The 25,552-nt window shown below is 32.8% G+C and overlaps 2 protein-coding genes and 1 long non-coding RNA gene across 3 annotated transcripts in view; 1 reads left to right on the top strand and 2 right to left on the bottom strand.

Annotated features, from left to right (window-relative positions):
• The first annotated feature begins 879 nt into the window (after window positions 1-879).
• On the top strand, window positions 880-16,988 carry LOC110033086 (kinesin-like protein KIN-5A). The gene is made up of 23 exons (XM_020736949.1): window positions 880-1,076; window positions 1,169-1,298; window positions 1,628-1,783; window positions 2,230-2,703; window positions 3,285-3,382; window positions 3,472-3,628; window positions 3,721-3,790; window positions 4,868-4,952; window positions 5,029-5,083; window positions 5,417-5,497; window positions 5,577-5,688; window positions 8,254-8,340; window positions 9,738-9,913; window positions 10,830-10,991; window positions 11,072-11,179; window positions 11,767-11,925; window positions 12,027-12,110; window positions 13,826-14,031; window positions 14,331-14,432; window positions 14,641-14,750; window positions 15,174-15,325; window positions 15,658-15,962; window positions 16,430-16,988. Exons 1-22 carry the CDS (start codon window positions 907-909, stop codon window positions 15,886-15,888), a joined length of 3,165 nt encoding a protein of 1,054 aa, XP_020592608.1. The 5' UTR covers window positions 880-906; the 3' UTR covers window positions 15,889-15,962; window positions 16,430-16,988.
• LOC110033087 lies at window positions 13,083-18,858 on the bottom strand. The gene is made up of 3 exons (XR_002294920.1): window positions 18,277-18,858; window positions 13,334-13,424; window positions 13,083-13,223 (listed from the first exon to the last, which is right to left on the bottom strand). It is a non-coding gene; the product is annotated as an uncharacterized LOC110033087 (long non-coding RNA).
• A 4,186-nt stretch (window positions 18,859-23,044) lies between these two features.
• LOC110033098 (glycine-rich protein A3-like) overlaps window positions 23,045-25,552 on the bottom strand; it is a 5,342-nt gene continuing 2,834 nt past the window's right edge. Inside the window, exon 3 of the mRNA XM_020736967.1 lies at window positions 23,045-23,486. Coding sequence (XP_020592626.1) covers window positions 23,404-23,486 — 83 coding nt within the window. The 3' untranslated portion in view covers window positions 23,045-23,403. The remainder of the gene's footprint in view (window positions 23,487-25,552) is intronic.

The raw sequence follows: 25,552 nt of genomic DNA on the forward strand, positions 1-25,552 counted from the left end.
TATTAAAGATTTAAGCTTCATAGAAAATTTAGCTGTTAAAAATGTGAATGCATAAGAATTGTGTGATACATACATACATTCCTCTAATTTATTATACTAAAGTATATAATAGATTAATATCTAACAAATACAACACTAAAACATGCGCAATACAAATCTGACTTGCGTCGAATCCAGTGTCAGTGCTTTAATTAAATAAAATAATAAATAAAAACACGTGTTTCATAGAAAAATGAAATAATATTTTTAGAAAAACACATTTGATATATTCAAAGAAATAAGATGATTTGACTTTCCTAAAAAAATAACTAAAAATTTTCTTTAATAAATAATTTATTTAAATTGTTTTTCTCATATTTTTAATGTAAATCTATGTTTATATATAAATTAGATAGTTTGAATTTTATATTTAGCCGGCAGTAAAACGGCACATTAACTCGTTGCGGTTAACACTCAGTCCTTTTTGGCTTTTTTAGAGGCGACCAGGTTAAGTACCGTTAATGGCAGGCGCTTTCCTAAGCCATCTTCTATCCAAATGGCCTTACCTTAGGCAAGCTAATTCACTATTATTGTTAATTAAATTAAAAAAAAAAAGGCACTTTGCAAGAAAAAATGGCTCTTTTCGAAGAAACTAAGGAGACTTTTTAATCAGAGCAGAACGAAGCACCCAAAGCTCGAAAGACGGAATCCAAAACAGAGTAGAAGCCTTCGAGTTACCTTCTCCGCTCAAAATCTTGCAGCCGGCAACAGTCGCCACTTTCTCAATCATTCCTTCTACCTGCAAGCAAACAGCTTCAGTTTATCAAAAGATCATTCTTTTAAAATCTTAGCAGTAAAAAGGATCGTCATTTTAATCTACAAAACGGTTTCTTTCCTGCTCTGGTGTGCTGAGTTGGGAGGGAGGCCATGGACGCTTCGCAGAGAAAAGGGTGCGGAGTGCCGATGTCTCCCACTCAAATTCCGAGACCAAGCGAAAAGTATGGAAAGGATTCTCGATTAAGCGAGGCGAATGGGCACTTAAGCGGCAAGAATGATAAGGAGAAGGGAATCAATGTTCAAGTAATTCTTAGATGCAGGTAAATAAAGATAAAATAAGTTATGTTCTAACCACCCCCCCACCCTTCCCAGTCATGTTGTTTCCTGAGTTTATAACTCACTATTTTGATAGACCTTTGAGTGAGGAAGAGGAGAGTTTGAAGATGCCGGCGATCATATCCTGTAATGAGATGACGAGAGAAGTATTGGCAATTCAGAATTTTGGGAACAAACAGATCGACAGAAAGTTTGTGTTTGATAAGGTATTTCAGAAATTTGTTCCTGTTGTTTTACTGATTAGAATAGAATTTGAAAATAGGAAGATTTACGTACATACCACTCAATATATATGTACTTATATATCTAGCATCTAAGCTTCAATTTTTACATACAGACCATCTTTCCTAAGCATAAAAAAGTGTATTTTACATTTTGAAAGTTAAAAAGAGTTGTATTTTTTATGTGATATGAAAGATTTGGGTGGTATAAAGTTAAAAACTTAGTTTAGGTGTTAGATAAGTAAATACAAAAAAATTGGCCCATGAAAACATTGAACTGATGGAAACATTACTGTTTTGATGATTTTGAGTAGGTTTTTGGACCAAAATCTCAACAATTGGATTTGTTTAATCAATCCATTTCACCCATAGTGGATGAGGTGCTCGAAGGCTTTAACTGCACTATTTTCGCATATGGGCAGACCGGTACTGGAAAAACGTATACTATGGAGGGAGGAAAGAAAGCCAAGGTGATTATTTATTTATTTAATATTTGATTTAATATGATTCAATGGTATCGGGATAGCACTGCAATGTTAACAGTTATGCAAATTACATTGCTATTTACCTAAGAATATATATATTTTTTTGATTCAGTGATAGAGTGCTTGAACAATTTAGTTTGTTGTTTTGATCATGACCTGATGTTAAAATTTTTTGTTTTAGTGACAAATTACTATGAACAAAATAAGTATATAAAAGAATCATAATCATGAATCAATCATTTCGAATAACATTATAACATTACCTGAACAAAACGCTTACCCAAACATACAAAATATTTTATGTAACATTAAACAATCAATCCATCCAAAATATATTATTGAAGATTTCATCAAGTTAAACAACTAACACAGCATTACAACAATTAAGTCTTCATAACTACTTAGGTTTTAATCACTCTGTTGTTCTCCAGCACGGGGAATTCTCCAGTGATGCAGGTGTAATTCCAAGGTCTGTTAGGCAGATTTTTGAATCACTTGAAGCACAGTGTGTGGATTACAGTATGAAGGTTAGCTTTCTGGAGCTTTATAATGAAGAGCTAATAGACCTTCTGGCTTCAGATGAGTTGAAATTATCAGATGACAAGTCTAAAAAACCTATAGCTTTCATGGAGGATGGGAAAGGAGGAGTCTTTATTAGAGGACTGGAGGAGGATATAGTTTGCTCTGCTGATGAGATATACAAGATATTAGATGCAGGTTCTGTAAAGAGGCACACAGCTGAGACTCTACTTAACAAGCAGAGCAGTCGTTCTCACTCCATATTTTCAATCACAGTTCAAATCAAGGAGGTTACTTTAGAGGGTGAAGAACTAATCAAAATTGGGAAGCTTAATCTTGTCGATTTAGCTGGCTCAGAGAATATTTTGAGATCCGGTTCTCGTGAGGTAGGCAATACATCAATATGCTTTGAGGGGTAATTTGATCAAACAAACGTCTATAAAATTGATTCTGATTCAATTTAAATACTTTAAAGAAAGTTGGAGTTTTTATTTGTGGAATTTGCTTAGGTAGCACACAATTCTAATGTATATATATATGTGACACCTATACTTTCATATTTACATACATAGCACTTCGGTGTTTTAAATCCATCGATGAATGTGTATTTCACCTTTAAAAAGTGGTAATGGTGCTATTTTTGATGTTATATCAAACATTTGAGTGCTATGTGTAAATATATAAGTTTAGTTGTGAGATATGTAAATAATAAGAATTGTGTGCTACGTATGCAATAGCCCCTTATTATATTTTAAATTTACTTTCAATGAAGTCAGAAGTGCTTTCCAATCATGAAATGATAGCTACAATTTCATTTTTATCAAAAAAACATAGTAATTAATATCGCAAAAAGTGAATACATTAAGAACAAAATGCAACATTGAAACTCGCTATTGCCTTTCATATTTCATTGCCTGGCCATTTGTACATAACTTTTGATGGCCATGAAAATGTTATGTCTTTGCAGGGAAGAGCAAGGGAAGCTGGCGAGATGAATAAAAGTTTGCTTACACTTGGCCGGGTAATAAACGCACTAGTTGAGAACAATAACCATAGTCCTTACAGGTAATTTATGAAAATTTGCATCCTATAATTTGTTCAAATCTATAATTTGATATATTTTTGCTGAGGTTTTGTGCTATTTGTTTTGTCAGAGAGAGCAAACTGACAAGACTACTGAGGGATTCCTTGGGAGGAAACACAAAGACTTGTATCATTGCCACCATATCACCCTCTATTCAGTGTTTGGAGGAGACACTAAGCACATTAGATTATGCAAATCGTGCCAAAAATATAAAGAACAAACCAGAGGTAACCAATTCAATCAGTTATTTGCTAGTGTACATAAATTTGATTTCTATGATAACAAATTTTACTTTGATTTTTCTATCACCATTTTGCAGCTAAATCAAAAAATGATGAAATCTGCCATGATGAAAGAGTTATGCTCTGAGATTAATCGGCTCAAACAAGGTCTGTGAATGTTGTTAAATTTTAGAACACTATCTCAGTCTCAGTCATCATCCGTTAATCTATTTACCCCGCTCCCTCTTCCTTGCATTTGAGCATAAAAAATCAATTTAAACTTTTTGATCTTGTGGGTGTCCTCTTTAAATTTAGGGGCATTTACATACATACCACCTAAATCCTATGTCTTTAAATATCTAACACCTAAATTTTATTTTTTACATTTATACCACCCAAATCTTTTATATCACAAAGAAAATACCACCATTTTAACTTTTAAGAAGTGAAATAAACTTTTTTATGCATAGTAAGGTGGTGTGTGTGTAAACATTGACGTAAAGGTTTTAGATATGTAAATACATAGGAATTGAGTGGTATGCATGTAAATCTTCCCTAAATTTAATGTTCTCAGTAACAGGCGCTCCAGAAATTCATTCTAGCTTTAGCCCTTGCTTGACACTAAGAAACCATTGCACCGGTATTTGCATTGCATTTAATTTGTAGGGTGGAATGGAACAAAGGAGTGGCTGGGGGAGGCACTCGCCACCCATAAACCATTACTAAACCCTTTTTATTATATAATAAACTAAAAAATTTGCACACCTTAATGTTTAATACTTAATAATAATTTATTATTAATTATACTTTAATTTAATAATCATATTTATAACAGTTACAAAATGTATCAGGAGATTATAGTTTTAAAGTTAAACATTTGCCAACTCTTGATTTTTGATTTCGCCGCACCTCATTTTAAATTGAATCCCGCCACCACCATACACAAACATATGCAGACAACTCATTAACATTCTACCAATATCACCTAAAAATCTCTAAGAACTTAACTATTTCATAGTACAAACATCCATGGCTAGCATCAAATCTTTCAACCTTAAGTTTCAAATTTCCTTGAGCCAATTTACATAGAAATCTAGAGAACTAGCGAAAAAAATACTAAAAACAAATTTTTAACCACACATTTAAGCACAAACCTCATTGCACCAAGTGATTTAAGCATTTTGTACCATTTAGTTTTGCTTCAAAGTGTGCCATTGTTGATTTTTTTATGAACCACATGCGCAGAAGTAAATGTTGCAAGAGAGAAAAATGGAATATACATCCCCAGGGATCAGTTCCAGCAAGAAAAAGCTAAGAAGAAAGTTGGCATGTAATATACTGTTAGCATGATAGCATCAAGCAGAAAATATTTCCATCAGATAATAACCCCTCACACATTATTTCAGGGCTCTGGCAGAGAAAATTGAAAAAATGGAATTTGAATTGGAACAAAAAGAAAAGGTAACTTCTATCGTTTCATCAAAGTAAGATTTACATACATACCAGTTAGTTACTATGTATTTACATATCTAACACCTAAACTTTAATTTTTAAATATATGCCAACTTACATATGAGTGAAAAGGTGTATTTCACGTTTTAAAAATTAAAATAGTGGTTTTTTAATGTTATATGAAAGATTTGGGTGCTATAAATGTAAAAAAAATGAAGTTTAGGTATTGGATATGTAAATACATAATAATTGAGTGGCATGTATGTAAATGCACATTGATCAAAATGTCTAAGAGCTAGCTTTTAGAATAATTTTTAAACTGGAAGATGATGTTGAGACCAGAAATTAATTGGCCTTCAAGAGCTTTATGATTCGCGGCAACTTTTGAGTGCACAGTTAAGTGAAAAACTCGACATTGCGCAGGTATGGTAACCCCTGCTTTTAAATACATGTCCAAACCCTGATAGAAGAAAATTTACATTTATTTTTTCCGTTTGCGCAGAAAAAATTGAAAGAGAATGAAAACATGATAGTTGACCAAGAAGAAAGATGTCAAAAGGCAAAGTGCACAATAAGGGAAAAGGATTATGTGATAATGAATCTCCTTCATTCAGGTTGGCTTAGTGTTATTGTTTGTTTATATTTTTTATTTTGGAAGAACTTAAAGATTTTATAGGAATTTCTGTGTTCTCAAAAGGACGTTTCTATGGCACAAATTAATACCAATAATAATAATGAAAATTATGTCATCAATACAGATTTATAACAATAGATTACGGGCCTATGCTTGGATAGGAATTGAAAATTTTCTTTCCAAGAGAGAATTGTCAACTCCTCTCTAATATGCATACCTAACCTTATACAAACTAGATAAAACAACAACAAGAAGAAGAAGCCTTTATCCCAAAAATAGATAATTCAATCAAATAAAATCAAAGGAATTTACATACCTAGCATGCATTTCTTATGTATTTACAAATCTCACACCTAAACTTTCATATTTACATATATAGCACTTCGGTGCTTTAAACCCTATGCATGTATTTCACCTTTAAAATATGATAATAGTTCTATTTTTATGTGATACTAAAGATTTGAGTGCTATGTGTGTAAATATAAAATTTAGGTGTAGATATGTAAATGCATAAGAATTTTGCTATGTGTGTAAATGCACCTAAAATAAATCACTAAAAATAATAAAAATTGGGCTATAATTAAATATAAATCTAAAAAAGAATTGAAAAGAAACTTAGATGATGGTTAGATCCAAACTTTATATGCACATTTCCTCTACAAGTTCTTTCAAATGTGGAACAATAGTAATTAGGTGATGAAAGTGGTGGTGGTATCACAAATTCAGACTCTATGACATATAATGAGAGCAAATTACAATCATTTGAAGTAGCAAGCATCTCCTAAAATATTGACAAGCAAATTAAAGCAATCTCTTCGACTAACTTTTCAAAATTTATTGTTTCATACTCAAAATTTTTCTAAGGCTCGGGCACTTCATCAGTCATAGAATTTGACTTGATCACTGATAATATCTCAAATCAACTTCCAACATAGTAGTAAACTAAAGCGTTGATAACTCATAAATTTTTCAGTTCATCAAGACAAGGAGGTGACTTCATAAACAAATTCTTAAAAACCATCATCATAAATTTCACCATCATCCAAGGGCAAAATATGATGTTTAGGCTGATTAAACTCAAATATATTGAGTATCCCTAAAGTTATAATCAACCATAGGAATTCTTTTGTTGACTTTACTTTGGCTTATGTTGCACACATATCTTTATAAAATATGTTATTTCATGAAATTCTTCTTTAAACATATTAAGTTTCCAAAATTTTATACATTTGAGAAAAATGCTTTCACGCTTTGTTGAGGTTGCTAACAAGTTAGTGAATCAATTTTGATTATGATCAATAGCATGTGATCGAACAGTATTACCTTACATACTAGGACTAAAGATTACAGTTCTTGATCATTTTGATAGGATGAATAATATTCATTAACCTATATTTGTTGGATTGATCGTACAAGCATGTGATCCTAATAATCATCATAAGCATGCCACTGACAAGAAATTCATATTACAACATGTTATCATATCACATGGTAAAAATTAATAAGAATAATTGAACATAAATTATAATAGAAATCATAATAGCCAAAAATCTAGGGTTTGTAAAACACATTTGCAAGAACATGAAACTCATCGAACAGGAGGGCTTCATTTCCACCATCCTGTCAGAGTTCTGATCCTTGCCAACACTGCAACTTCTAATAACAGCGAAGAGAGAGGAGAAATGAGATTAAGACAGATAAAGAAGAGGAGTGGAAGAAAGAGAATATAACTTACGTATGTCGGAGCTTTTATCCGTCTCCTCACAGGAAAACCCATCGTGCCCTCAGCCCCTCACCGTTCCCTCGCATTTCCCACGGGTCCTCCTCTCATCGCAAATTGGCAGCGGGATTCCCAAAGGCTTTCTTTTTTGTTCTATTTTCTGATTTATGGGATAGTTGGGTAATTATCATCAGAAATATTAATATTTATAAATTAATCATCCATGTACATCAAAAATTTATAGTCACAAATCATAAAAACATCTCATGAACTATGAAATAGGTGATGTGTCACCTAACCTGTGTGGCATATCAATGATGACCCAGAACCACATGCTTAGCCAAGCCAACTCACGTGTATTGGATTGGGACGTGACAAGTTCATCTGAATGGATCTGATGTGATGGATTACTCATCCAAATAACCATACCCATGAACCCCCATGAGTAATGTTTATGTATACCCAACAAAACTTATGTATTTTAGGAATACAATATGTAATTGTATCTTTATCCATACCTATAAATTTGAAATTAACCAAGATATCAACTTTAGGAGTTGCTTGTGATATCAGCTTTTACATGATGCAAATCTGAAATTACAACTGCTAACCGAGGTAGCATACCGCCTTTCGATCTCTACCCTTCACATGCTGTTTAATAATGATTCCTACATGTACTTTGTAAATGTCTAAATCAATTCTACATAACTTCATCTTTTACAGGAGCTGTTCAAATTCTTTTTAAATAAATTGTTTTTTTGCACATTTTGGTCACAATGAACTTTTGTTTCCGATTTTTTATGTTATTTTATTCATTTCTTGCAGAAAGGGCGCTTGCTGAACATGCGCGGGGTCTTCATTTGGAGCTTGAGCATGCAGCTGCAGATATTTCAGGCTTGTGCGGTAAAATTGGTTAGTATAGAGGCTTTTATGAGCATATAAGTCGTTAAGAGTTTTTTTTCTCTCCCTATTTTCTTTCTTTATTTTTTTCTTTTCTTCTTTTGGTGAGCGCTCAAAACTATATCTAACGCCAACTCTAAATTTTATATTTATACCACCTAAATCTTTCATATCTCTTAAAAAATGCATCATTTTTTATTAAAAAAAAAAATGAAATACTCATTTTTAAAGCATCAAACCATCGTTATGGCGACGTAAAAGTTGAAGTTTCAAGTATTAAATATTGTTGAATCCTAAATTGTCATTTGTGGAAACATGTCTCGAGAGTTAAAACTGGGAGAAAAAGAATAAAAGAATAAAAGTAATTGAAGAAGTCGCTGCAGAGAAATAGGGAGAGCTCGTTCTATTCTTGTTTTGGCCTCCTACTTTTAGAGGCGTATTTATACAATTATAGAAAGGAGGGAACTGTTATGAAAAGCGTCCTTAATGTAATTTAATCATGATGATTTGTTGTCAAATCTATATTACGATTTGAATTCAAATGTGGCGGTAACCTGCTAATCGACAAACTTGAGTTCGATCGACCAAGCTGACTGGGCGAGTTGTGATCGTGCATGCCAAAGTAAAAGTCCAGTCAGTCAATATGTTGTAGTCGGACGACCTTGTGAAGAGTTTAGGTAGTTCAAGACTATAGACGTGGCTTACTGATTGAATCCCTCATCATAATGTGTCAGATGATGACTCCAACTGAGTTGTCTGTTGTTGGGAGAAAATATTGCATTAAGACTCTGCACGTAGAGTTACGTGCGGAGTCCAACGAAATCACGCCATGTGGCGGTGACAAGAAAAAAATAAAAATATGTCCGATAACACAAGAGAATAATCCTCCTGTGTTATTCAGGTGTTATTATGTGTTATTCATGTGTTATTGTGTGTTATTGATGTGTTATTGTGTTATTATAACACCTGAAATATTTTCAGAACACAATAAAACACCTTAATAACATATAATAACACAAGAATAACACGAAATAGCATAAGGAGAATATTCTCCGGTGTTACCGAGCCTATTTTTTTCTGTACCTCCACGTGACATGATTTCATTAAACTCCGCACGTAACTCTACGTGCGTAGTCCTGATGCAATAATATTTCCTGTCGTTACATGGTCGACTTGTATCACAGTCTTGTAACCCGATGTCTTGATTGTTCGACCAACTTTTGAGCCGTTCGATTGCTTTGAGATTAACGTCGACGGTTTGGGTGTATACATATATGTAAATACATAAGAATTACTTTATTTGTATGTAAATCTTCCTTCTTTATTTTGTTTCACATTTTTGTTGCTCATTCAGAACCATGGAAACGGTAACATTTTACATTCATATATTCACATATGGTGATTTTCAGAGCACAAAGATAAGATGGAAGAGAGAAACAAGATTACTGTTCAGAAATTTCAGTCGCAATTGACTCAGCAACTGCATAATTTACACAAAGTTGTCTTAACCTCCGCGATGCAGCAGGAGAACCAGCTAAAAAAAATGGAAGAAGAAATGCGGTCATTTGTTTCTACCAAAGCCAAGGTAACACCTAATTAATCTGCCCAAACTTTGCTGTTTTGTATCAATATTATTGAATTGGAGAGGGGCATTTACATGCATACCACCCAATTCTTATGTATTTACATATCAAACACCTAAAAGTTGCTTTTTTTTACATTTATACTGCATCAAAAAATACCTCTCCTTTTTTTTCAAAGTAAAATAAACCTTTTATACATATGAAAGGCGGTGGAATATATAAGTATATGATATATAATTACATAGGAAATGAGTAGCTTGTTTGTTATTGAATTTTATGGAGTGGCAGAAGAAACATTTTACATGCATACCACTCAATTCATATATAATCACATATATAACATTTAAACTGTAATTTTGCATTTATACCACTCAAATCTTTCGTATCACATAAAAAATGCCACCATTTTAACTTTAAAAAAAGTGAAACATACTTTTCATGTATAAGGTGGTATGCATGAAAAAATTGATGCTTAGATACCTGATATATAAATACATAAAAATTGACTCGCAAGTGCGTAAATCGTAGCACACTGTAAACAGGAATTATGGTCAAAATTTACTAAATCCAGCGAAACATAAAAAAACACAAATGAAATTTCAGATTTAAGTTTCAAATTTTAACTTCGATTCACATTAAATTCGGATTTAATAAATCCAGCAAGTACGATAAAATTAAAAAATTCGGATTTACTAAATCCTACAAACCATACACAGGTTCCATAGAAATATGAAATTTCAGATTTAAGTTTCAAATTTTATCTTCGATTCACGTTAAATCCAGATTTAATAAATCCAGCAAGTACGATAAATTTAAAAAATTCGGATTTACTAAATCCTACAAACCATAAATCCTTTCAGCAGCCAAAACACTGCTTAGATGTTCGAAATTCTGTTTATTTATGGACTTCATTAGCAGGCTACTACAGAACTTATAGGATGGGTTGAAAAACTGAAAGCTCTATACGGATCTGGAATGGCAACACTGGATGGTTTGGCAGGAGAACTGGATCAGAATTCTCGAATAACTTTCGGAAAACTGTACTCACAAATGCTGACAAATTCTTCTTCTCTTGATGAAGTGAGTATCACTGCAAATTCTACAAAATTTCTATTAAAAAACTACTTCCTAAATTTTGATTATAATCCCTTCTTCATCAGTGCTTCAGAAGTATTGCTTGGGAGGCTGAGAATTTGCTGACAGAGCTTGAAAGTAGCCTCTCTAGCGAAGAGGATAAGTTGAACACATTTGCCAAGTTGCAACGAGAGGTAGGTAGTTTTATGAACATGCGACACATTTTATTCTAGGGGCATTTACATTTATGTATTTACATATCCAACATCTAAACTATAAGTTTTTCATTTATACCATCTGTATCTTTCAAAACACATAAAAAATATCACTATCTTCTGTATCTTTCAAAACACATAAAAAATATCACTATATTAGCTTTTGAAAGGTGAAATATATCTTATTATGGATGGATAAGGTGGCATCATATATATAAACATTGAAGTTTAGGAGTTAGATATGTAAATGCATAGGAATTAAGTGGTATTTATGTAAATCTTAGTTTATTTTTAGGAAGATTTACATACATATATACCTATGTATTTGCGTGTATACCATCTACACTTCAATTTTTACATACATGCCACCTTATATATACATAAAAAATTGTATATTATTTTTTGGAAGTTAACATAGTGATATTTGTTATGTGATATATAAGGTTTCGGTGATATAAATGTAAACAAAAGTAAAGTTTGGGTGTTAGATATGTAAATACATAAGAATTGGATGGTATGTCTGAAATCATGTCACTAATATTCTTGTCTGTGGAAAACTAAAATAGGGACATCTAAGAACTGTGGAGGCAACACGCTCCATTTCAATTACGACTACAGACTTCTTCCATACCTTGGACGTTCATGTATCAAAGTTGAACAAAATTATTGAAGAAAATCAGACTGAACAAAACCAACAACTGAGTGAACTTGAGAGGAAGCTTCAGGTGATAGTGATATACCTCGCAGTTCTCAACTAGTTGTACTTGCTGAAGCCTTATGAAATGTTTTGCACTGCAATAGTTTCTAAGTCCAGATATTCTTGCAGGAGTGTGCTGCTAATGACGAAGAGCAATTGCTAGAGAAGTTAGCGGAGTTGCTCGCAAGTTCTAATTCTCGGAAGAAAAAACTGGTACAGATTTGTGTATTTTAGTTTCATCATTCATGTATATGTCTGCAATTTTTTTTTTTCCCTTGGAAACTGTTTTGGATTTTGACCTTTACTAATTGGTGAAATGTGATTTGACAAGCATATCCATAACGTTTGCATTAGTGTTAATTTTAATATTTATGCTTTGCATAACTTTAGTTGAACAAAACTTGGCGAATAAATTGAGCTTTTGTGAAAAAATGATTATTTCCTTGCACAAATGTCAAAGGTAGACAGAAAAAGAGAAGTAAGAAAATGAGAAAAGAGAGATTTGGGAGACAACAATCAGTATTTTCCCTTATACTTTTTCTCTTCCATTATTTGCAATTTTGCATGACACTAGATACCTTTTATCTTCCTCTCTCTATTTTTGAATAAGTGTCAAAATAGTCCTTTGACTATTTACATGAGGTCATTTTAGTCCCAAAGTCTATAAAAAATAATTTCACTTCTAATATGGGTTGAAATGATCCCCCAAGTGGATCATTTTAGTCTCCATTGAAAAAATTTGGAGACTGATTTGACACTTTTATAGACTTTGGGACAAAAATGTGATGGGATGGATTATGAGCACTTGGGGCTTCAATTGGTCCACAATCAAAACCACAACAAGAAATAAATCACACAAAAACGACAAATTTGGAACAAGCAAATCAAACAGAAATGCAACAAAGTAATCTAAGGAAAACACACCAGGATTTACATGATTACTTTCGAATCATCGTGTCACTTTCTTGATCTATTGCATTCAATATAACTTTTTCACATATCAAATGAAAATGATTTACTTTTGAATCCATGAAAAAAAAAACACGGAGACAAATTAACAAAAAATCTCACTATTAAAAATAATAAATGTACAAAGATACACACTCACATAAACTATTTTCAAATATAGAAACTCACAAAACTTAGCTCCAATCATTTATCCCTCTCTTGGACTCTTTCAAAACATTGTCGAGAAACACTGCGTGCGAGAATAGTTTACTACGTCGCTCCAATCTCAACATAAGAACAATAACAGGAGGGAACCGTCTGGTGGTGTAGCCATGCCATCACCCAACATAATTATTCAGAGCGCTCAGGAGAAAAGATCTGGAATGAAGCCAATGTGGCGTGGTTAAGTCCTTTGTTAACCTTTGGATCAGCGAAACTACGCCGATCTGGAATGAAGCCAATGTAGCGTGGTTAAGTCATTTGTTTACCTTTGGATCAGCAAAACTACGCCGATTTGGCGTGATTACGATGTGCATAAGATCCTCTAGATGGTTGCAGGTGCTTCTTTGGCTCCATATCCTAAAAAAAATGGACATCTAAAAGTGTCATAGGACCATTTTGACACTTTAATCCCCTATTTTCATGTGGAACACGAACTATTTACATGCCAAATGAAAATAACTTTCTTAAAAATTATCACAATGTCAGGAACAATGTGCAACAGTGCACCGGAGCTCAGTTAATTGCAACTCTACAGTTAAACATGTTTGAGTGAGAATAGTTGTAGGATAGGTGACCGAAAAAATCCTCTTGCTTACGTATGCATGTTTTCACTTTGTGGAACATCATCTCTATATGTTTATTGCCTTAAAATTATATAACGAATCAGTTAATTGCATTGAATTGAAGAAATTTTTTACCAGCTTAGCTATAGTGAATTACTAATCATTGCGTCATTTCGTTTGATATTTGTATTGTAGGTTCAAACAGCAGTTGACACTCTGAGAGTGAGTGCTGTCGATGGAACAAATAATATACAAAAAGAACTTTCTAATGCTCAAAATTTCGCCTCATTTGTTAAAGAGAAATGGGCGCTTTACATGGAAGAAACGGAAAATCATCACCTTGAGGATACTGCTGCAGTGGAAAAAGGAAGAAGCTGCTTGGAAGAAGGCCTGAAGGAATGGTATATATGCTTATCTACCCAATTGCAAGAGCTAAATTTTTTATTTTTGGAAGATTTACATACATACCATTCGATTCTTATGTATTTAGATATCTAACTCCTAAACTTTAATTTTTACATATATGTCACCTTACCTATACATAAAACAGTGGAGTTCACTTTTTAAAAGTTAAAATAATGATAGTTCTGATATGATGTAAGATTTGAGTGGTATAAAACAAAGTTTAGGTGTTATTTATGTCAATGCCACATTTTTTGCTAATGGCATTCTTATATATGAATAATTCCTTGATTTGCAGCATGAAAGACGTAAAAATTGGTTCACTTTTATGGAAAAATGCTCAGGATTCTCTATCAAGCTTGGCCAAAGGACATGTAGCATCAGTGGAGTCAATAGTTTGGTAAGCAAAATTTCAATGATCTTAAGCTGAGGAATGACCTGTGAAGGCACATGAGAGTATTAAGTTTAATCTATATAGTACAGTCCAAAAAAAAGTAATTGCAAAGATGTCAAGTGTTTGGCTCATGTCATAAGCTTAAGCTTTTCATCTTTGACTCTCCACTTCTTTAATTCTAATTCTGAATTAAAATTCAAAACTTTTTGCTTAGGAGTGGAATGGAAGCCAATCAGTTAATAAGGGCAAACTTGTCTTCTGCTGCAACAACTGCACTGGAGCAAGTTGAGGTAGGAAACAAGAGCCTTCAATCCTCAATTGAAGGTAAAGCTTTTCATTCCTCAATTTGAATTTTGGGGAATTTACATTCCTGAAACACAATTCTTATGTATTTACATATCTCACACTTTCATATTTACATGCATAGCACTTCGGTGCTTTACAACTATACATGATAATAGTATTATTTTTGATGTGATATTTAACATTTTAGTGCTATGTGAGTAAATATCCAAGCTTAGGCGTGAGATATGTAAATACATTAGAATTGTGTGCCATGTATGTAAATGCCTCTTGAATTGTTTGGCATCTTGAATTGTTTGGCAAACACCATCCAACTTTCAGGATTCAAGTTATACATGTTTTTGAATCAGTAGCTTACATTGCAAGAATATATATTTTTTTGCATGTGTTGATTGGTGAAAGTCTCCCTTCTATTTTGGTTTTTACAATCAGCCCAATCACCAGGTTCCTTAAAACTTGATCATGACGCATGTGTAAGCGTCAGTTCCTTTACCACCCCATCTCAAAGGGACCTGTGGAGCTTGAGGAATGGTCACTATCAAAAGATTGTTGAGATCACAGATGATGCTGGGAGATGCTTAGAACGGGAATATAAGGTAATTTGTATGAACATTAACTGCATGATAACATTTAATAAAGAGAAAAATGTCAAAATGAACCCCTGACTCTTTTTCTGGAGCCATTTTAGTCTCATAATCTATAAAAATATAAATTTTGTCCCATACTCTTTTAATGGGAGATAAAGTAGTCATCACTTGAGACTATTTGAGCCTATATTGAAGGAGTCTACGGACTAATTTAATATTTTTATAGACTCTAGGACTAAAATGACCTCGTTAAAAAACCAACGGACTATTTTGACAACTTTACTCCTTTAATAAAACACACCTAGTAAATTTGATTAATTTATCAACTAAATAATGTATAGATGGATGAACCATCTTCTTCAACCCCAAGAATGAGGGATATCATCTTGCCAAGTGGGGCATCCATAGAAGAGTTGAAAACACCAGCCTTCGAAGAGTTGCTCAAAGGATTCGGTGAGGCCAATTATGCATGCAAGCAAGAGAATGGTGATATAAAACATCTATATACAGCATATGAGGTTCCTTCACAGGCATTGAGAGATTATAGAGTTCCTTTAACTACACAATATTAAGTGAGAGCTGAATACTAAAGTATCCAGGTCTATGTACAGATGAAAGATTGAGGAAATTACTAATAAGTTTATTGGTGAGTTTCTTTTTAAATTGATTATCTTGAGTAATACATTCATCAAAATTATTTTTGATATATTTTATACTGCGTGCTATGATTATAAGCAATAATGATATAGTATGCAAGTAAAATCAAGCAGGATGTCTAAATGATATGAAAATCAATTTGTCTAAATGATATGAAAATCAATTCACTTGAAATGTTTATTAACATACATGAATGCAAAAATAATCAATTTCTTCAACCATAAGAAAGTTATGTTCAGTACTTTGAAGTGCACCAAAAAAGAAGTTTATTTAGAAAAATATAGTGACAAGCAACATCACGTTTCATGGAGGACTCCGTTCACTATCTTGTAATTCTCTTCAGTTATTTTGCAAAGTTATAAGATTTATCACCGATATATATGTATCACTAATATCAAGAAATATTATACTTATCACAGTAGAGTAGAAAATCTGAATGTTGTAATCTTTGTGCAGGAAGAATATCCTCTTTCAGCTGTTTGGCCTTGATGGTCAATGATGAGTGGCTGGTGCTTGTAGTGAGTACAGTAATGGACACACCAAGGTGGTGCTGTAGTGGCAGTCCAAGAATTTCGAAGAAGGCTCATAGTGTGACAAATAATGAGAAACAAGTTTAGATGCTTGAATTGCTCAAGTTTTATTCCAACAATTGACTCATATTTATACAACTCTAAGAGTTCCTTTATATAAAGCATAGAAAATTAGAAGCTATACGATTAATTACATTAAATTAGTGCACATGAATTGATGAGGTGGCATTCATGAACACATTAAGCAATGAAGTCGCTAGGCATAATTTATGGAGCACTAATTTTAATTATTATAATATTGATATTTATTATTCGTTATGTTGATATTTCCCCTCAATTTTATGTTGTTTGGTCAAGAAACATCAATTTGCTTATAAAAAATTGATGTCTTTGATTGGCCAATGCCTTCGCAAAAGATGTTTGTGATAAAAGTTTGTAGAGATATAAAAAATGATTTGAGTATCAAAGTTTTTGAATTGTGTGAAAGTTAGCTTCAATATGGTTTATTTTCTCTTGATACCATATAAAGAACAAAACATGCTTTGGTGTCTAAATAAGATATCGAATGATTTGACGAATGCCAGCCAAATCTAAGTAACAAAGATTCTAAATTAATTAACTTATTTATTGAACTGTAAAGGAAATATCAGGTCGAGTAAAGTTTAAGTAATTTAGAATATACATCAATTATCTATATATGATGGGAACAAAGAGAATATGACATTCCTTGCCATAATACTTTATGTTTACTTTTAATGGATTATTCAAACGTGAAGAATTTTGAAGTTTTGCAAAAGTAGTTAGATTTTGTGTTTTCTTCTCTTGGTTATGGAATGTATTAGAAGAATTGGCGTGTAATTTCAAATCAAATTATAAGTGAGGACCCAAAAATTTTTCATATGAATTTTCTCTCGAAGATGTTATAGACAATTAATTAGAACCAAATACATTCTAGTAATAGTGATGGCATCGACATAAACAAGAAGAGTTGTGATTTCATTGGGTTTGTTAAATAAACATAATAATGAGTCATGCTTGATTCATGTAAAAGAGAGCACATAGATAAAATTTATTATCATTCACAGGGAGCATGCTTTAAACCACCAAGGGAAAGCCAATTAAATTGCATACTATCATAGGTAAATTTATTGATACCCCCGGTGATACCTTCATGAAATTTTTTTCCTTGATATCACCAAAAGTATTCTTAACATTGATATGGTAAAGTTGCCATCTTTACAATTAACGTTTGAGATAATCTTTCATGATATGGTCATTTTTGCCACATGAGTAAGTATATTTTCACATTCAACCTCATATTCTTGTTTGTTACCAAGAACAACCAATCATGCTTTATAGTGATCCAAGGTGTCAAGATGAAGTTTGATTAAGTAAACTCAATTAAGGGTATGTTTGGGGTAGCTAGCTTATCTAACTTATTCAGATAAGCAGAATATCTTGATAATCTGCTTCTCAACAGTTGATCCAGATGAGTTGTTTGACTGTTTGAATATCTTGATAATCTGCTGATCAACAGTTGATCCAGATGAGTTGTTTGACTGTTTGGTTTGAGCGTTTAATTTGTTGATAAATGATCATTCTGCCCCCGAAGAACTGAATAGGCTGTTAAGATGTGTCAACGATAAATTCCCTGGCCAAATAGCGCCATAACTAATCCAAGAAAGAAAAATACAAGTTGCGATTGAGAATTCTAACCTAAGCAAAACTGCTCTAAAATGACGGGAAAATGGAGGATATCTAAGAGTCTGATACCTTTATCGAATTTTTTTGCCATCACGGTCGATTCTGGTCACCGTGAAGATATCCTCGAACAGGAGCTCAACCATTTTAGCCAGTAAATTCTGATGGTGAAGTGGGAAAACTTTTGGGGATGGCTACAGCCGAAGGATGCCGCAGAGCTCGAGATTCGACCTCCACAGGAAGGGAACAATCAAATAGGCGAAGATATCTATTTCTAGGCGTCGGCAATACGCTACCCGAACTAGAGTGTGTCGACGAGGAGAACCTTAAACCTAGATTTTCCTTCTCGTGGAGCATAGCCAGCCTCTTCCACATTCCAGCCAATCCAACGCCTCGTTCTTCCTGCTCTCTCGGACACCGCCCTCGTCGCCAGCCGTGGAAGTGGCTGATGCTGTTGAGCGCATAGTTACCGGCCCGTTCCTATTGCTCGATCGCTCTTCTTCCTCCGTCCGGAGAAGGGCACGGGAGGTATTTCCCGATCAAACGCAGACCGCATCCCGCTTCCTTAATAAAATCAAAACTCCATTTTCAAAGCACCGACGAAACGCTTAAATCAAACGGACATTGCCCACCTAAATCATATGGATTAATAATTGGAGGACATTGAAAAATGTGATATGTATGCTTATCCTCAAGAGTTTAAGTTATTTAGCTATAGCTTCTATCCAACAATTAAGTTTAATAACCTTTGAATAGTTTGAAGGAATCAAGCCTAATGTGAATTGAAACATATATCAACTTGGAGGATAAAAATAACAAATCTGGTAGTGAATCAATTTTCTCGGGTGCAGGTGACAAGTTATTGGCATATGCTCGAATGAAAGATTTAACTCATGAATTAGTATAGTTGGATGCTTTCTCTCATACATACATCCAAATTTAAATCTTTCAACTCTAGAATTTTGATCATCAAAGCTTAAGAAGATTATAGATTGCTGGCATAAGCCTAGCAATAATAGAGAAAGAAATTAATTTTTAAAGAACATTAAATTACAAAAAAAATTGAAATTTGTTTTAATCCTAATTATAGCACATATAGTCTTTGTGAGATGCACTATAACCCATAAATACATATTTAATAGATTGAGTTAAGCATTTATGATGTTCATGCGTTGATAGATAAGTAAAATGTACAAAATAAAATGTAAGTAAATTGTTATAGTTTGGATGTTTCTAAATGAGATGATCACAAGGGAGTCAATTTTTGAGATATTGGAGTGAAATTTATTAATTAAATAGATTGTTGTGTTTAACACTTCAACCTACAATTTTGGGAGAACTAAGGGTTCCAATAATAAGTTTGAACATCTATTAGGTAGGAGATTCTTACATTCTCCAATACCATCTTGTTGAGATATATAAGAGCATTATATTTGATAAATGATTCCCTTATTTTAAGCAAAGTTTTAAAATCAGAACTTCATTTTTGATGTGAAATGAAAATTGATTCTCAAGCTAAGTAACAAATTTTTTAGGATATTAAACACTTAATTTTTATTACAAAGGAATTAAATAAGTGCATTTTTCATGATCATCCATGAATATTATAGAATAATTGTAATTTGTATGCAATATAACATGAGTTGTGTCCCATACATCACCATAAGTTAGTAGAGAATAACTTTTAGCATGACGAAGAGGTGATGAAAGCAATTGTCTATTCTTTTCTAATTTAAATATTAAGAAGTCGGGTGAAATAAAATTAAATTAAACTCTATTTCTTAATAAACTAGTGCATATTAAGTGAGATAAAATAATAGAGATTAGATGAGCTAATCTTTATTTTCAAAATATTTTTTTCATTTTTTTAATTACAAATTAATGAAAATACATTTGGAATGGAAGAATGCAAGGGAAATATTTGTTATAATACCCCATCATAAATATTTTTCTAATCTCTCGATCTTCTACAATGCAACCATTATGAAAAAAAAACAAATATCATAATTACTATTAATTAAACTTATTTCTTGGATGAGAATAATTGAGAGAATATGAGATTGAGATAATAATGACATCTCTCACACTATGGTTAATATCCTCAATAGACTTGAAAGATAGCTACCACTACAAAGTTGAAAAGATGATGATCTATGATATGTTTTGATATTGTGAAAGTACAAGAATTTGCAGAGTAGGATGAAGAGAGGAGCATACCCATATCTTGATGCCCTACAACAAACAAAGCTTTAATTATCATCCTGGACACCAACTTCTAAGTAAACTTAAATTTGTCGATGGATGCTAAATAGACATCCTGGATATTAATGGTTGTTTATGTTGAATTTTCTAGACATCCTGGATATTAATGGTTGTTTATGTTGAATTTAGTTTTCAATTATATAAATATTTTTTTATATTCATTGATCACATACTCTGACTTTTAATTGTATAATTTTCCTATATCTTTTGCAAGTGTATCATTTTATATGATGCAAAGGCAGCCTCATTTTAAGGTAAATCCAATGCTTTTTTTTTAATGGCTAATTTTTATTTATACATACATAGGGCATTATAATAAATAAAGACAAGAACAATTAAAAAAAAGATAATGTGTGTGCCTGTGTGTGTCTATGAGTAATATATAAAGATTAATGGAGAAGAGATCGTTTACAATAATAAATTTAAAAGTTAAATTATTGTGATTAATTTTACTTCTAGTGATATTAAAATCAGTTGATGATTAAATATTTAATCAAATTTAATAAAAATTAATTTTCATATTATCTAGAATTTATTCCAAATATAAGAAAAATCATAATTATTAGTGTTTGATAAAATAATTAACATTAAATTAATAGTAATTAAATAATAATATCATTTGAGGAAATGGATTAAATGATGATTTCTACTAAAGATAAAATAAGGGTAACTTACCTATAAATAATAAAAATTAAGTTATAATAAATTAATCAAAAGATTTTACATTGATGATTATATCTATTTTTCAGAAGAAAAAGTTGATAGAACTTAAAGACAAATGAATTTTCTAAACTCAAGGAGAGTATTTTTACTTTTATGCTCTAGTAACATTTTTTGCTTCTTCTAAACCAACTGCATGAATAGTTATTTATACTTGATTAATGCACTTATGGAACTTTATTTTGATTCATCTCTTCTTCAATTTTGCTAGTCCTCTAGATATAAAATTTTCAAATATTTGAATATGAGAAATTTTATGCATTATCCATAAACTATTACAAATCGAATGAAATGAAAATGTGAATGATATGGATTATATAGAGTGGCTACATGGCATGTGGAGTTCACCCCCTTATAATACTAGCGGGGAACACCAAGATACATGTGTACATAATTAAAAATAATATTGATATTGATGTATTGTAATTGATACAATTTTAGATGGTACTCTTGTGATGCTTGTATATATATATATATATGATATAGACATGTTTTGGAATAGACATGTTTTGGATATAGTACATCATATTGAATACAAAGATCACATCTAAAAGTCTAATGCTTTTATATTGATTTATAGTAGTACTTACTAATATGCATACTATGTCATCTTTCATTTTGTTATTATAATTTAGAAATAGGAATACTCCTTGACTTTTGTAGCTAACTATTGTTTTAAATTAACTGTTCAAGTTTAAGCTTATGTTTAAAGATAAGTAATAAATAAGAAAATGTATATAGAAAACATGTATAATCTAAGCTAAAAAAACTTATAATTTGTTTATTTTTTTAAAAAAAATTGTAGCGGCTCTTCATTTATTTTATGATGATTAAATGTTAGTTATGAAAAAAATGAAAAAAAAGAAATATTTGATTATTACCATCCAACAGTCTATTTCCGTTTTAGAAAATTCAAAGCCCAGGGTCAGGTCATGATATATATAATGATGAGACTGAGCTTTTAGTTATTTTTTTATATTTAAGAAGCAAAAGCATGATCCATTTTTTTAAAGCAAGTAACGATTGAATAATTTTGATAGCAATCAAGATGCACCAAGCCAGATTAGCATGAAACTACATCCATTGTCCTCGTGCTTGGCCGGGTTAAATTGGGGAGCAAGTCCTAATACATTTTGTTTCCATTTAAAATGTTTCTACCAATGTGAATGTTTAGGCATGCCTGACAAAATAATGATCTTGTATAAATATGCTAGTTTTTGGCATACATCCTACACTTCCAGCTGAAAACAAATGAGAAAGCAACTAATTTACTATTATCATTATATGATGCTAACCAGAATAAGTTAAACACCTTCACAACATGCTTATGAAAGAAACAACTTCTTTGGAAGATTTAAATACAAACCACTCAATTCCTATTGTATTTACATATCTAACACCTTAACTTCAGTTTTGACATGCATGCCCCCTTACCTATGCATAAAATAGTGTATTTCACTTTTAAAAAGTTAAAAGGGTGGTATTTATGGTGTGATATGAAAGGTTTGAGTGGTATAAATGTAAAATGTACAGTTTATGTGTTAGATATGTAATAGATAGGAATTGGGTGTTACGTATGTAAATCCCTCTAACTTCTTTTTCCACACCCAGAAATTCCTAAGATGTGAGCTTATTATTGTGTAGGAGAGAATGGAATCCGATGCCTTGGGAACAAATTTCAATGTCTTTACCAACTGGACAAGTTGGAATCTTTTAGAAGCAAATAAATTAATATGATGAGAAACTATTGTTAACAGATGGACAACCATTGATGCCTGAAAACTAAAAGATATGCTTTAAACCACAATCAACTGCTGCACATAGATAGCAAAACAAGAGGATCAAAATAATTTCAGCAAAGCCATATGTATATAAATATATATATTTGCAAAGTATCAGCAAAAGTAAGTCTAAATTTGAGGCACAGCCACAAGAAGAAAGAACACAGACGTTCAAAGGCCCTCGCAAAAAGTTTACCAAAATATTTAAACAGTGCTGGAAACAAACATTATTCATACTACAAGAGGAAAGATCTTAAGAACCGGACCAAGTCGAGCTCATATATCATCATTCATTTCCACTTCTTAAACTTGCCTCCTATGTTTCCATGCTTCCCATGTTTCCCATGCTTAAATTTGCCATGATGTTTGCCATGGTGCTTGAACTTACCGCCGTGATGACCAGATGATTGGTATTCTCCATGATGACTACCATGTGTCACGTGGTGAACTCCATAACCAGCGGCAGCAGCGGCGGCGGCGGCCCCCCAGCCACCACTGTTCCTACGTGAGTTCCATGTCCTAGAAATGTGACATTACAGAGAAATGAGAAATAAAGTATAGAAAGCCTACACCTTACGGTATCTTTTGAAACATTGCGATCTAAGACGAGCAAAATAAATAGAAAGAATCGCAAAATGGTCTCCTGATTGGTCGATTATGACTGATTTAGTCCTAGAGTTCTGAACTGGACTAGTTTAGTTTTTTGGTTATTAAAAATTGATCCCAATGGATCCATCCTGTAGAAATGATGACACAAAAATGGTTCCCATTTTATCCCTCACAATACAAATTTGATCTCAATTTAATTGTAATCTCTGAAATTAAACAAAATATAGATGATAATAATAATAAATAAAACACGAGAAAATTTTCCACACGGAGTCCGAACGCAGCTCTGCGTGCAGACTCCAGTAATATGCCGCCACGTGTGCTACATCGCAGAAGCTATTGGAGGTTATTGAAGTGAAACTGCGGAACTTATTGGAGTGAATTATTGAACTTTAACCGTAAAAGTTATTGGGAGGTTATTGTGTGTGTTATTGCAGGAGGTTATTGAAGTGAAACTGCAGAGTATATTGAGGGGTTATTGCATGGGTCATTACAAGGAAAAAATATTACATCAGAACTCTGCATGGAGAGCTGTTTGCGGAGTCCAATCTCAATCTCGCACTGACATGCGGAAGGTTGAAAACGTGCGACCCAACCCAACCGATGCATTATAGGAATATTTCATCGCATATGAATATTCCCTCTCGTTATTCTGAATATTTTTCGCGTTATTCATGTGTTATTTGTGTGTTATTGAGGGTTTAAAAATATTCCCTCGCATTATTCATGTGTTATTTAATGTGTTATTAAATCTGTGTTATATGAATATTTCCTCGTGTTATTCTGAATATTTTTCGAATTATTTATGTGTTATTTAATGTGTTATTGATGTGTTATTCATGTGTTATTGGTGTGTTATCGAGAGTTTAATAATATTCTCTCGAGTTACTCATGTGTTTTAATATGTTATTCTGAAAATTATCTCAATAACACACCAATAACACATGAATAATACGAAAAATATTCAGAATAACGCGAAGAAATATTCCTATAATACATTTTCATTTTTTTTTCCTTTTTTTATGTAAGTGAGCCCGAATTTTCACGTGTCAGCACGAGATTGGACTCCGCTAATAGTTCTGCATGCGGAGTCCTGATGTAATATTTTTTCTATTACAATGGGTTATTGAAGTGAAACTGCGGAGATTATTAGAGTGTTATTGATGATTATTGAAGTGGAACCATGATGTTTATTATAGGGTTAATTTAATACCCCCAATAACCACCAGTAACAACCACAATTCCACTCTAATATTCTTTCGGGGAGCCTGATGTACCACACATGCGTCATATTTACATCTCTTCGAAGGAATTAGATCGTTCTACCCAATTAACGAACAAAGAAGGAGAATCGAGCAAGCGGGAAGTAGAAATAGCGAGCCATAGAAGTAACGAAGGAGAAGAGGATGATTTACCTGTGAGAATCGAAGCCGGGCGAGAAAACCAACACTTGACGAAGGAAGATGCGTCTAATGCTTATGTTAGACGTCGTGTTGTGAAGCCTATCCTCTAGCCATAGGTAAAAGAGGAGCAGACCAACACTGGACGAAGGAAGATGCGTCTCATGCTTATGTTAGACGTCGTGTTGTGAAAAGGAAGCCTATCCTCTAGCCATAGGTAAAAGAGGAGCAGGGAGAAGAGTCGGGATGCAGCTTTGTTGAGAGAAGAAGGAAAGTCGAGCCGAGAAGAATAACGAAAGGAAGAAAAAGGATTGTTATTTTCTTCCCTTACCTGAGGCTCAACTTCGTGCCTGGCCGTGCGAAGGAAGAATGGAAGCATCGACAGGGTCTAAGAATCTGTTGGTCATTGTTTTAGGGCGGACTTCGTGCGGGAGAAGAATCCGTGCCCTAAAAAGCTTCGTGCACTGTGATCGCAGGTGAGGAAGAGGGGGATAGACTTCTTGTTTTTTTTTTTTAATGGTGCTCAGAGATTCATGTGCTGTCTGTATGAAATAGTTTTTCCAAGCCGAGATCGTG

The sequence above is a fragment of the Phalaenopsis equestris genome, unplaced genomic scaffold (assembly GCF_001263595.1).
Source record: "Phalaenopsis equestris unplaced genomic scaffold, ASM126359v1 Scaffold001091, whole genome shotgun sequence".
Lineage (NCBI taxonomy): Eukaryota > Viridiplantae > Streptophyta > Magnoliopsida > Asparagales > Orchidaceae > Phalaenopsis > Phalaenopsis equestris.

Bases quoted from the DNA above. Each gene is read 5' to 3' on its own strand.
- LOC110033086 (XM_020736949.1), top strand. From the start codon at position 907: ATGGACGCTTCGCAGAGAAAAGGGTGCGGAGTGCCGATGTCTCCCACT. The intron at 4,953-5,028 runs GTAATATACTGT...ACATTATTTCAG, and splicing joins GCTAAGAAGAAAGTTGGCAT to GGCTCTGGCAGAGAAAATTG. The intron at 9,914-10,829 runs GTAACACCTAAT...CTTCATTAGCAG, and splicing joins TTGTTTCTACCAAAGCCAAG to GCTACTACAGAACTTATAGG.